Source organism: Sinohyriopsis cumingii, chromosome 13, assembly GCF_028554795.1.
Source record: "Sinohyriopsis cumingii isolate HCF-2022 chromosome 13, ASM2855479v2, whole genome shotgun sequence".
Taxonomy (NCBI): Eukaryota; Metazoa; Mollusca; class Bivalvia; order Unionida; family Unionidae; genus Sinohyriopsis; species Sinohyriopsis cumingii.
Genome location: NC_142973.1, coordinates 48,889,081 through 48,903,624, shown reverse-complemented (window position 1 = coordinate 48,903,624; position 14,544 = coordinate 48,889,081). Strand labels below are relative to the sequence as shown.

The 14,544-nt window shown below is 34.4% G+C and overlaps 1 protein-coding gene across 4 annotated transcripts in view; it reads right to left on the bottom strand.

Annotated features, from left to right (window-relative positions):
* LOC149785513 (UDP-N-acetylhexosamine pyrophosphorylase-like) overlaps nucleotides 1-14,544 on the bottom strand; it is a 54,222-nt gene that overhangs the window by 16,441 nt on the left and 23,237 nt on the right. For all 4 annotated transcript variants that reach the window (XM_089979310.1, XM_089979313.1, XM_089979312.1 and 1 more), the window contains exons 4-7: nucleotides 11,292-11,467; nucleotides 5,852-6,024; nucleotides 3,890-4,083; nucleotides 2,474-2,617 (exon numbers count right to left, since the gene is read on the bottom strand). In XM_089979310.1, coding sequence (XP_089835436.1) covers nucleotides 2,474-2,617; nucleotides 3,890-4,083; nucleotides 5,852-6,024; nucleotides 11,292-11,467 — 687 coding nt within the window. The remainder of the gene's footprint in view (nucleotides 1-2,473; nucleotides 2,618-3,889; nucleotides 4,084-5,851; nucleotides 6,025-11,291; nucleotides 11,468-14,544) is intronic.

Genomic DNA, 14,544 nt, shown 5'->3' with positions numbered 1-14,544 from the left:
TTTTATATCCTTGATGCTTTTGTTTTTTTAAATCTATAGCAGAGTACAAACAAATGTGGGGGTAAGTGAATACTATACTAGTATAGAGGCAAAGCCAAAAAGAGCTAAATTACTGATCAACTAAAAGTGCAGACAAAAAGCCATGAAGAGTTGATCTACCTATCAACTACTAGTACTGAAGCAAAACCAGGTAGAGCTAATCTACTTATCATCTACTAGTGCTGAAGCAAAGCCAGGTAGAGCTGATCTACTTATTAACTACTAGTACTGAAGCAAAGCCATGCAGAGTTGATCTACTTATCAACTACTGTACTGAAGCAAAGCCAGGTAGAGTGGATCTAATTATCCAGAAAGAGCTAAATTACTGATCAACTACAAGTACAGATGAAAAGCCTTGAAGAGCTGATCTACTTATCAACTACTAGTACTGAAGCAAAGCCAGGTAGAGTTGATCTGCTCATCAACTACTGGTACTGAAGCAAAGCCAGGAAGAGTTGATCTCCTTATCAACTACTAGTACTGAAGCAAAGCCAGGTAGAGTGGATCTAATTATCAACTACTAGTAATAATGCAAAGCCAGGTAGAGCTGATCTACACTTATTAACTGCTAGTACAAAGGTGTAGCCAGGTAAGGAGGTTGGACATTGGAGAGTCCCCTCCTATAGATTAAAAAACACGGTTTTGTGATTTTCCTACATTATGCATATCCATCTGAATGTACACAAAGCTAAGCCACTGTAGTAGAACAAGAAAGAACACTCAAAGATGTAGACTGTTTCATTGATAATGATCAATAATTTCTAGATTACACACAAATTCTTGATTATAAATGCTACTTTGCAGTATAAAAAAAAACCTTTGCAAGAGATGCAAGTATGATACTGTTTAAGGGAAGAACAAAGACAGACTGAGAAGCAAATACTGAGACATAGGAAAAAAGACAGATGTATATGATGATGATTTTTCACACTTTGTCATATAGCACAATGGTAAGTTACATTTTAATAAAGAAAACATAAAAATCCTCAATATGTATTTTCATGAAAAGTATTGGATAGACTCATGACAGCAATATAACATTTGACTGTATATCTTCAGTCATCATGTTTGAATTAGAAAATTATTTAAAATCTTACCAGTAAAATTATACCTGACTATATAGCTACATGTTTCTTTTCTTGAACATGAAAATGCTGGATTCAAGCTACTTTATTAAAAATACTGTGCCAAAAAAATCAACTGAATACACAAAAATCATGCACAGTATTTTTAAGCCCTACAATTATGTCTTCACTAAATCAATCTTAAATCTATAAAACCTCCCACTTTTTTCAATGAAGGGGAATTTTCCCCCTAACTTTTCAGTTCCATAATAAATCCTGGTCATCAAAATTTTTTCAACATGTATGTGTTACAGAGAAACTAAATATGTAAAGAATATGAAGTAAAGTTGTTACAGTTCATTTTGCATATAATCGCAAATGACATCTGCATCTGTAGCTGAGTGAATTTTCAAGTCAACATCTGTAAATGTAGCTAAAAGTAACTAATTCATTTCACGCACAAACTATTTCAACACCACTCAAATCGACATATAGCCTAACAATACATGCTGAAACAGGGTGGTCTGTTTACATACAATTCTTTGATGCCACCATGACCTGTGGAAGAGTATCAATTTGTTTTTAAAGTAGTGAACAGCTTTCCTATTTGATTATTTTAGGTCACAATATGGTTGCCTCCCTTCTGATTTCTTTGTCACTGCATTGCAATATATATGCATGTGCATATGTCTAATGATATGCTTCTTGCTGCAATTTTTTTTCTTTGTACTGAAATACAGATTTTATAGCTCATCAGACAAATCACAAAATAAACAGATTTTAAGTTGAAATTTAAAATAGTTTATCACCTTTTCAAAAACAAATTTAAGGACACATGTCAAATATTTCAAATCAACATCCACAAGCAGTTACCTACTTTTGAGGCTGTGCATTTCCACAGCATCCTTTACAGAGGTATTTAGAGTGTATAGTAATGTACAATTAAGACAACTTATTAGAGATTTCTTATTGGAAACATGATAATGAAAAATATGTTTTGAACCAAATCAGTATAACCTTTTATCTGTACTATACGCCACCTACAGTTTGCCTTCTGAAGAAGTTTTGCAGAGACTTTCAAGTATATTTCCAACATATTAAAATCAGTGGTTGAATAACTATGATGAACCAGTGATTGATATTTAAATTTCAACTGATTCCCATCATTATTAGTTAGGCAGCTTCAAGTATGCACTTAAGTTCACACTGATACAGAAATTGGTTGGGAAGGATGCATGCCCCTGGCTACCATCTTTGTATTATTAACATGCTTGCATACATGCTGAAAGTTGTCTGATTTTTCAAAAAAGTTAAAACTTTAATTATCACACACTGTGCCTTGCTTGAAAACACAAATATAAAATGCTTACGTGGCAAAGTGAAAGACATCAAAGACAAATTTCTCCATCTTGATTCCATTTGGCTTGTTTGGGCTGATCATGTTGCCATCTTTATCTACACAGGGAATCTTCTTTTTGGCAACATGATGCTGCAACTCTTTCTCCTGTTTAGGGCTGAAAGATATATTAGCAGAATTATTGTATGTTCAAAACTTTTTAAAACTTTGATAATTATGATATCAAGTACTCTGATAACATGCTCAGTTAAGCATAGAATCACAAATTGCCTAAAACCTTGTGGTATTTTACAGCACAGCAGCAAAAGTTATTTTGTGCCAATAAAACTGGAGTTAAGTGCCTTTCCCAAAAACAGATTTATGCATAGTACCATTAGGTGCATATTACTGGTATGTGTATATTACTGGTATGTGCATTTTATTGGTATGTGCATATTACTAGTTATGTACATATTACTGGTATGTGCATATTACTGATATGTGCATATTACTGGTATGTGCATATTGTTGGCATGTGTATATTACTGGTATGTGCATATTACCGGTATATGCATATTACTGGCATGTACATATTACCAGCATGTACGGGATCCCAATTGGCCAAGTAGTCTAAAGCACTCTCTGTTACGGATGACTGCCATCTCACCTCTGTTTGCGTGGGTTCGAGTCTCGGATTCAGCTACTGTGGGTATGTGAGAAAGCTTGCCAATAGCTTCTCGTGGGTCGGTGTTTCTTCCGTGTTTTTTCCGGATTCTTCCTCCACCATTAATAATGGTCGCCATGTATAGCCTATCATGTGCTGAAAAATGGCGTTAAACCCTACAATAACAACAACAACAACACCAGTATGTACATATTACTGGTATGTGCATATTACCAGTATGTGCATATTAATGGCATGTGTATATTACTGGTATGTGCATATTATTGGTAGGTGCATATTACTGGTAAGTGCGTATTACTTGTATATGCAGATTGACATATGGTCAAAATGAACGCATTCAAGAGCTTGTTTGTAACTTACACCAGTGAATATATACGATCAGGGGTGGGATAAAATCTCAAAGAATTTACTAATATCTTAAAAGATATTTTGTCAATTCTCAAAGATGTGTTACTCTGAAAATATCACAGGCATATATCAGTATATCATATGCAAATATATAAATAACAAGCTCCTGTAATACAAAATATCATATGAACTAAATTGATTCCAGTACAAAAGGCCCTTCAAGTCAACAACTGAAATTCATAGAAAAGGTAAATACATCTAAACCAACTGCTTCACCATAAACATCAGTTTATAGATTAAGTTCAAACTACTTTAGATAGCAGATGCAATATAGGATGACCAAGGATACTTAAACTGAAAAAATATTGCACAGCCATTTATATATTCAAAAAGAATACATCAGGATAATTTACTCACTCTGACACATGTTGCAAAAACTCCAATGTAAAGAAATGGTTGCAAATATTTCCAGCATTAAAAGCTAGCCGCCCATCTTTATTCCTTTTCTCAGCTGTTTTCAAAGTTATCTCACTATACTCAACAACCTGGAATCTGCCATCCACTTTGCATACTACACCCACAGCTTCTGTAGGAATCGTCTTTTCCACAACCTAAAACACAAAATGTTTAAATAACAAAGCCACCATAATACTGTAGACCCAATGTGACTTAACTGGTCAATCTTAGATAAAATAAAATAATAGCAACGTTTAGAAACATTTTGTTGTTCCCTTATTTCAGCATTTACATTTGAAAAGAAAAAACAATTCAACTGGTGAACATTCATAATGGATACTATGAACAGTACATAAATTAACTCTGTCCATTACTAGTATGAATAATGTTTAGCACAATAATACAAGAATCCCATGAAAGGTTGAAAGAATTTCCTAGAATTCTAAGACAAAACCATTTCTTCTTTCAAACTGCTGAGTGTCGAAACCATCTCTTATATTCTTGAGCCATAAGATTTTCAAATTAGCTGCTGTAGCAGCCATATTGGATGCAATTTAAGACAAACAAGACACAATTTGAAGACTTTTCATGAAAACACCATGTCAATATGACCATCCACTCAGGAAAATTTGTGACAAGATTTTCAATATGTACATTGTAGAACCATACTGAATGTCCTTGTCATTTAGAACCAACAAGACAGCATAAGAAGTCTTTTGGTGAAAACAGTATGTCAATAGAACTGTCAATTTTAGAGGAGTAGAAAAAAAGATTTTCAAGTTGGCTGCATAGAAGCCATACTGGACATCAGATCTGCATCAGTCTGATTCAGGACCTGAGCTAGACACTTCAACAAGTCTTCTGGTGAAAGCTCCATGCCAAAATGACTTTCCATTTAAGTGGATTAGCAAGAAGATTTTCAAGATGGCTGCTGTGGCAGCAATATTTGTGGTCAGATGAGCACCATTTTAGTTCAGAACCAACTAGATATCATATTATATCTTCAGGTGGAATCTCCATGCTGATATGGCTTTCCATTTAGAAGAAGAAACAATAACAAGATTTTCACGAGGGCTACCATGATGGCCACACTTAGTTTCAGACTGGCATCATTTTCATGGAGTAGCAAACAGACATTATAAGATGCATTCTGGTGAAAATTCAATGTTGATATGATGTTCCATCTCTGAAGAGAAGCAATAAGATTTTCTTAATGGTCAATATGGCAGCCACATTACATAGCAGATTGCCACAATATTTATTTAAGACCAGCTAGACACCATAAAAAGTCTTCAGGTGAAAACCACATGATGACACAATTCTCCATTTAGGAGGAATAGTAAAAACAAGATTTTCAAGATGGCTGCTGTCTTGGCAACAGTAAATGTCTGAGCAGCACCATATTCACAAAGAACCAACTATACCTTGTGATGATTGTGTGTTTGATCAACAGCAGACAACAGACCATGGACTAATGGAGCAAACATACACAATGTTATCTTTAATAGTCCATCTCAATCTTTGAAGATAAACCCCAAATAAACACACAAGTTACAAATGCAACAACCAGGCAAAGTGCCATATTTTGTTGGCACTCTGACTATACCCCAACCAGGTTTTTGGGATGAGAGAGTTTTAAAATTGAATTCTTTTGTATAATATGCTTGTACATATCTTGCATTTTAAAATCTTATTTAACCCTTTACATGAGATTTGCACATCATGTCAGTTACAGCAAATGATTTCATAATTCTAATCCATATAAAACATGACAAATCTTTATGCATGTATTAACATTCACATGCTGTTGCAATTATCTCCTCCTTGGATGAACCAGGAACATTTCAGAAAGCAGAAACATATAAATCAAAACAGCATATTTGTATCTAAAATAACTGAAATTTTAACATCCAGGAAAAGTACCTTAGCTCCACAAGAAGCCCCCTTGTTCATACAGAAGCCAATGAAGACTGGATCTGCCACTCTTACAAGGATATTGTCCACACAGTAGACATGTATATATTTAATTCCCCTTTTCTCCATGTCTTCAAGGATCTTGTTTTTCCTCAAAGCTCTGTACAGACCTCCATTGCCATCTGTAATGTTTGGTAAAGAATTTTTTTTATTTGCGATAACTGTGTCATCTAGGTTCATAAACACATAGCATATATTTTGCTTATTGTTAATAACACTGCAGTATGCAGCATATGATGTCATGACAAATAAAGTCATGACAAAGGTGCATTTTCCCAGACATCAAAATGTAATTGTAAGTCATTTATTACATTGTTTTTCTGCACTGTAATTTTATTCCACTATTTTATTCCACCATACTTTTTAACTGTTTTTAAAAAATAAATCTTACAATAAATTTATGACACTACTTTGCAGTTTTACTGAATAAATACGTTTCATCATGTGCTAAATAGATAAACATGAGTGCTCATTTAAAATAAAATTCTGAAACTTGTTGAATATTAATTTCAAATAAGCAATTGTGTAAGACTTTCTATTTCTGAATTGTCTATATATACAATTATATGACAGTGATGATGCAGTATTAACATTCACAATATTCAATGCAATAATACAGTACATTATAACCTGTCTTGAAAGACCAAACCTTCTGCTGAAAAATACTGGTCTCTCAAGACAGGTGGTCTCTCATAACAGGTGATAATTTTATGTAATCAATCTCTTTCCACCTAAAAAACCCAAGTAATACAGAAATCAGAAACAGAGAGTGTTATATTTCTGTGTTTGAGTTATTTGGATTTTTAACATTGCTTTTAACCATTTTTCAGTCATATCACTACAATGTCTGCAGTGTGGCAGTTTATAGTCATGTCTAGCACTGGAGCATCATGCCGCAGACATGTAGCATCCCATCAGTCATTTTCTTCTGACACCTGAGGCCAACCAGTCCTAACACTAACTGTTAGTACCATTTTTATAAGTCTTTGATATGACTTAGCTGAGGTTCAAACCCATGACCTCCCACATCCGAGGTGGACACTCTAACCACTAGCTCACTGGAAACATGGATATTATGTAGCACACAGTAGCTCCTTATTACAATGCTGCATACTGGCACCATACAGCAGAATGATTTAGAGTCAGACAACCTGATAATGCTCAGGTACATAATACATATAATTTCACTACCTACCAATCAAATAGAATCCATGACCATACCCAGCCTAGGAACTGTGTTATAATGAAGGGGTCTATAGTGAGGGAATGCTGTATAAACAGTTAGAACGTGCTGTAGAGGTGATATAGATACTTAAATACCTCTCTATAACTCTAACTGCTATTAAGTAATAGCCTTTCTGTATATGTTGATATGCTGATATGTTCCTAATTTTAATTTGAGGTCATGGCTCAAGGTAAAACAATCAGGATGCCTTTTTATCAAATTTGGTAGACTTATGCTCAGTGGTTTTTATGAAGTAGTTTAAAATGTCTTTCTTTTTTTTGTAGTGATGGCCATATTTTAAGGCAAATCAGCATGATTTATATAAATCTGAAAGCCCTCTATGCCAGAAAGCTTTTTATCAAATTTGACCAAATTCCTTTTAATAGTTTGTAAGAAGAATTTGCCTAAAGGTTTATCTTTTTTAGTAGTGATAGGCATATTTTAGGGCAAATCAGCATGATTTATATAAATTTGAAAGCCCTCTATGCCAGAAAGCTTTTTATCAAATTTGGCCAAATTCCTTTTAATAGTTTGTAAGAAGAATTTGCCAAAAGGTTTGTCTTTTATTAGTAGTGATGGCCATATTTTATGGCAGATCAGCATCATTTTTTAAAATTTGAAAGCCTCTATGCCAGGAAGCTTTCTATCAAATTTGGTCAACTCACTCATTTTCAAATTATCTGAGTTTTGATCATATCAGTATAATTTCCAAAAAATTTCATAATCAGATAAAAGATATGGTTTCCAGAGTGGTAAAAAGCTTGGCCAATCAAATGCAATGATCATCTCCTTATAATGTCCAGGTGAGTGTGTGTGTGTGTATAATGTCCAGGTGATTTTGTGTGTGTGTATGTGTGTGTGAGTGTGTATAATGTTCAGGTGAAACAAAACCTCTTACAGAGAATTACTCAGATCTCATAGAATATTTTACCAGACTTCAGAGAGTGGTACCTAGAAAATATCACACTTACTGTAGCCATAGTTTCCAAGCCTGTTGGGTGCCAAAACATGTACAGCTTTATTTAACCTGTTATTTACATTAATCTGCAGGTCATCTGTTTACTGTTTACAACTAGTGACATATATCTAGGACAAACTAAACTTTTCATAAGTATTCCAGTGAAAACCCCAAGTCGATATGGCTTTCCATTTAGAGGGAATAATTATTACAAGATTTTCAAGAAGGCTGCAGTGGTGGCCATATTGGGCATCAGATCAGCTCAATTTTCATTTCACACCAACTAGACATCATAAGAAGTCTTTTGGTGAAAACTCCATCCATCCAGAAAGAGAATTGATAAGATTTATAAGATGGTTAACATGATGGCCATATTGGAGGTAAAAACAAAGTCATATTTATTTTGACCAACTAGAAGTCATAAGAAGTTGGCTGGTGAAATTCCCAAATCAATATTACTTTCCATTCAAGAAAAGTAGCAATAACAAGATTTCCAAGATGGCCACTGTGATGGCCATATTGAATGTGCAAGCAGCATCATTTTCATTTGGATCAAGTAGATTATGGATTAAATGTGTGTGCAAAGCTTCGTGGCAATCTTCCAAGTAGTTAGGCGGAGTAGTGATAACAGATTTGTGCTAATGACTGCATGGATGAAAGACAACATGACATCCCATAAGCTCTTTGGTCTATGACCAGCTGAGCTAATAGGTGGTATTTAATGACAGGTCATCCTTTAATACAGGTTAGTTGAGCATCTAAAGTATCAAATATAATTAAATTTGTAGTCTCTTAAGATGGTCTCTTAAATGAGGTGATCAGGTTTGAATGTATACAGAAGGCTACCTCTTTCCTAGTATCCTCTAAGCTTCATGACAAATTTATAATGGGTGTCTGTGCATAATTAGAAGTCATAAAATTACACTTGTGAGGTTCATGGTGACAAGGCCTACTGTGTAGCTGTGATATGGGCATGGTTATAAGTCATAAAGTTACACTTGTGACTTAAATGCCAACAACAACACTCAATATGTAACTATCATAGATGCGTGATTACAAGCTATAAATTTACACTTGTGAGTTACATGCCAACAATGAGGTACATCTTATCACTGTCTAAGGTGTATGATTATCAGTCATAAATTACACTTACAAGTTACATTCCCCCTCTCACGCCCACCCCACTCCACTCCATAAACATCCCAGGCAGACCCAATATGTGAAGTGGTACTATCTAGTTCCATTTGTACATGTGCATAACACAGACAAATGTAAGCAGCACAGAACCCATCTGTCATCACATAATTTACCTGCATATCAGTCTTTTATATTCACTTGAAATCATTAGTAGAATAAATAGAACAGACCTGTATCACAAGCAGAATGAACAGAACAGACCTGTATCACTAGTAGAAATGAACAGAACAGACTTGTATCACTAGCTGAATGAATAGAACAGACCTGTATCACTAGTAGAATGAATAGAACAGACCCGTGCCACTAGTAGAAAGAACAGAACAGACCTATATCACTAGTAGAAATGAACAGAACAGACTTGTATCACTAGCTGAATGAATAGAACAGACCTGTATCACTAGTAGAATGAATAGAACAGACCCGTGCCACTAGTAGAAAGAACAGAACAGACCTATATCACTAGAAGAAGGAACAGAATACAACCTGATCTGTATCATTAGTAGAATTAACAGAATAGTTTCTGATCTAAAGCATGAGTAGAATAAATAGAACAGACTCTGATTTTTATCATAGGCAGAATGAATAGAACAGACCCTGATCTGAATCATGAGTAGAATGGATGGAATCAACCCTTATCTGTATCATGAGTAGACTGAATAGACCCTGATCTGTATTATGAGTACAATGAATAGAATAGACCCTGAACTGTAACATGAGTACAATGAATAGCATGGACACTGAACTGTATATGGGTACAATGAATAGCATGGACCCTGAACTGTATCATGGGTACAATGAATATAATTGACCCTGAACTGCATCATGGTACAATTAATATAATAGACCCTGAACTGTAACATGAGTACAATGAATAGCATGGACCCTGAACTGTATCATGGGTACAATGAATATAATTGACCCTGAACTGTATCATCGGTACAATGAATATAATAGACCCTGATCTGTATCATGAGTACAATGAATAGAATAGACCCTAAACTGTAACATGAGTGCAATGAATAGAATAGACCCTGAACTGTAACATGAGTACAATGAATAGAATAGACCCTGAACTGTAACATGAGTACAATGAATAGAATAGACCCTGAACTGTAACATGAGTGCAATGAATAGAATAGACCCTGAACTGTAACATGAGTGCCATGAATAGAATAGACCCTGAACTGTAACATGAGTACAATGAATAGCATAGACCCTGAACTGTATCATGGGTACAATGAATATAATTGAACCTGAACTGTATCATCGGTACAATTAATATAATAGACCCTGAACTGTAACATGAGTACAATGAATAGAATGGACCCTGAACTGTATCATGGGTACAATGAATATAATAGACCCTGATCTGTAACATGAGTACAATGAATATAACAGACCCTGAACTGTAACATGAGTACAATGAATATAATAGACCCTGAACGGTAACATGAGTTTAATGAATAGAATAGACCCTGAACTGTAACATGAGTGCAATGAATAGAATAAACTCTGAACTGTAACATGAGTACAATGAATAGCATAGACCCTGAACTGTATCATGGGTACAATGAATAGCATGGACCCTGAACTGTATCATGGGTACAATGAATATAATTGACCCTGAACTGTATCATCAGTACAATGAATACAATAGACCCTGATCTGTCACATGAGTACAATGAATATAATAGACCCTGAACTGTAAGATCAGTACAATGAATAGAATTGATCCTGAACTGTGTCATGAATACAATAGAATAAACCCTGAGCTATATCAAGAGTACAATGAATAGAATAAACCCTGAACTGTATCATGAATAGAATATATTTGGAAAACATTTGTCTTTTGATGTAGGAAATGGAACTGTAAATGACTGATATGACAAAAGTATATGTCTCAACCTGACAACCTTGACATATCCTTTTCACCATGTGAAAAAGCTTGTTCTTTCCTTCAACACAGAACAAAAAATAATATGTGTGTGCAGTTTTGTGCATGTACCTACCTGGTGCAAGTGCTAATTTATGGGGCTTCTCAAGGATTATTTTCCCATCAAAATCTATACAGGGTAAGAGTCCTTGTTCAAATACCACTATGTTCTCCTTTTCCAAACCAAAGTAATCATTTTTTTGGAAGAAATTCAAAGTTTTATCTTTGGTGTGTTCACTGGTCATCACATACCTGAAATAGCAAATATATGGAATTTCTTCTTAAAAGAATCATATCTAATTTGATATGAATTTTCTTCTCCACGTGTATCTGAATCAGATATAAATACACAGTAAAAGTTACCTCTTTTGAAAGTCCCATACATTTTTTAGTATCAATTAACTGATATTTTTTAAAATTCATGCGGAAGAAATGAGAAATTTTGTATGATCCAATCATACCAAAAATAAACAAGAGTCCCTTGTAGGGACTGATGCTCTACTGGCTGAAAAGAATTTCCATGACTGAATCGTCTTTTTATCTCCTGAGTACCAAACCATCTCTGACATTCTTTAACAACTCGAACATACCAAATTTGGTAACAAATATATTTTCTAACATACCTGAGTTAACACATTCCCAAGACACCTGTAAGTATAGGACACAATTTTTGTCGTGGCCATTGAACTTCAACCCTGATATCACCAACAATGATAAAAAGAGTCTAAAGAAGGTCACCATATTGGACATCAGACTGACACCATTTTAAATTAGGATCAACTAGATATGGTAAGAAGTCTTTCAGTGAAAATTCCAAGTTGATATGACAATCCATACAGGACAAAAAGCTATGATAATAAGATTTTCAAGATGGCTGCCATGGCAGCTATATTGTATGTAAGATCAATTTTGCTTTCATTTAGCATCAACAAAACATCATAAGCAGTCTTGGTGAAAACCCCATTTTTAGATATCACCATCCATTTAGGAGAAGTAGCAATAACAATATTGTTCAAGATAACCATCATGGTGGCCATATGAAATCAAAGACTGACACTAAGTTCTTTTAGGATCAAGTAGACACAGTAAGAAGTCTTGTGGTTGAAATTCCAAGTTGATATGACTTTCTGTTCAGGAGTATTGACAGAGCTTCAAGATGGCTGCCATGGTGGCCATACTGGAGGTCAGATGGTATCTGTTTGATTTAAGACCAATCAGACATTTTGGTGGAAACCCCATGGCAATATAACTTCCTGTTCAAACAGAGTAGCAATAATATTTTCAAGATAACTGCCATATTAGCTGTTGTATATCAGCAGAGTTCTCATAAAAGAAACTAGATATCATATGAAGTCTTTTAGTGAAAACCCCCTGTCAATATGACCATCCAGTCATGGAGAAAAGTCATAAGAATTTTGGCCATATTGTCAGACTGGGTGGTACGATTTTTATTTAGGACTATCTAGGCTTTGGGATTAATATGTAAAGAGAGTTTCATGGCAATTTACCAAGTAGTTTTAGGAGAAGCAATGATAACAAACTTGAACTAACAAACTGATGACAGATGAAAGGACATGGACAACAGGCCATATGATAGTATTCTTGTTTATGACTATTATGACTAGTAAAGCTAATATTCAGCCTTTAACACAATTTATATTTTTCTGTAAACTTCTGATATGACTTAGATGTACATCATAATTAAGTATCGACAAAATTTGACTACCGGTATGTATGATTTGTGTTATATAGTTTCTCATAATGTAGCATTATTCATATTTTGAGCTTTCAAAACAACTGTTATTGTTATCATGATTGATACCAAATCTGACAGTATGACAACATTTGACCCAAAAATGACAATCAAGAACAAACACACATATATGCTATATATACTTGTGTATAAGACAAGACCAACTGCAAACTGCACAGACCCAGTAATGCCATCACATCATGTGCTGGCAGATCTGGGTCTGTGCAGTTTGTTAAGAATAATCAGTAGAACAAACAACACAGACCCTGATCTGTAAGCGTATTAATCTACAGCAGGTAAAGATCTATGATGTTTGCAGTTGGACTCAACTTACGAGCGAGTACATTTGGCATACAGTTGTATGATTTAACTAGGAAGTAAAATACTTGATGGTCAAAGAAACAAAATATACATCTTCAATAAAGGGGTCAGATAAGACTGGCTGATAAATTAGTATTAAGAATGGGAAGTACAAATCAAGAGCCAAGTCCAGTAAACAATCAATTAACAAAACTACCAGTATCAATTACAGGAAGTCTGAAGTATATAGCCATTTTTTTGTGGGTGTAATGATAGACAAGAAAACCTAATTATTTGTAATTAATACTGTCAAAAGAAATACATTTATTCAACACAACTAATTAACAACATATTAATTCAATATCTAATTCCCAATAAACTAAATTTAAAACAAAACTTGCTGATACCAACACTATTACAATTTAATGTATATATTATACATCTAGAAGGACAAACAAATATCCACATCTGTTCAATCAACATATGGAACAGAATATATGTATGCAAGCAGAATGGTATCAAAATTGGGATCTCTGACAACCATGAAGCATATGAACAATTACAATAGCAGTTCAGTTATTGGTAAAACATACAAATTTGGCAAAAGGATGATTTACCCAGAATAAAGAATACTTTATATATATATATATAAAGGACCAAACCTGAAAGTGCTTTTGTCCCTAATGTTTGTTTGAGTGTTAAATGATTCATATAATTTTAGGTCAAGGCAGAAGAATTAGACCTTATAAAGGATGTGATGTGATTTGGATTTTTAACGTAACTTTTAAAAAAATTCAGTCATATCACTACAATGTGTGCAATGTGGCAGATTATAGTGATGTTTAGCACTGGGGCATCATGCCACAGACATGTAGCATGATGTCCCACCCAGTCACATTATCCTGACACCAGGCAGACCAGTCCTAACACTAACCTCTTGAGCACCAAGCGAAGCAGCTGTTAGTACCATTTTTATAAGTCTTCGGTATAACTCTGATTATGGAAATAAATTAAAATGTTTGGGTTTATTTCAATTTTCAAAGACTTTTAAAGACCTCTGGGTAATCTGCTCAATTTTCCCAAACTTCATTTTTCCCAAACCGTCAAAGACCTTCAAAGACCATAAGAACCCTGTCATTTTATTATTGCCCAGCAATCAATTAACTAACGTTTGGATTATTGAGTTTTCGCTGTCATAATCCAGAAACAATAACAAACTACTGTGGATCCTGGGAACAGGAAGAAATAATCTATAAGGGACCAATCAATTAATTTT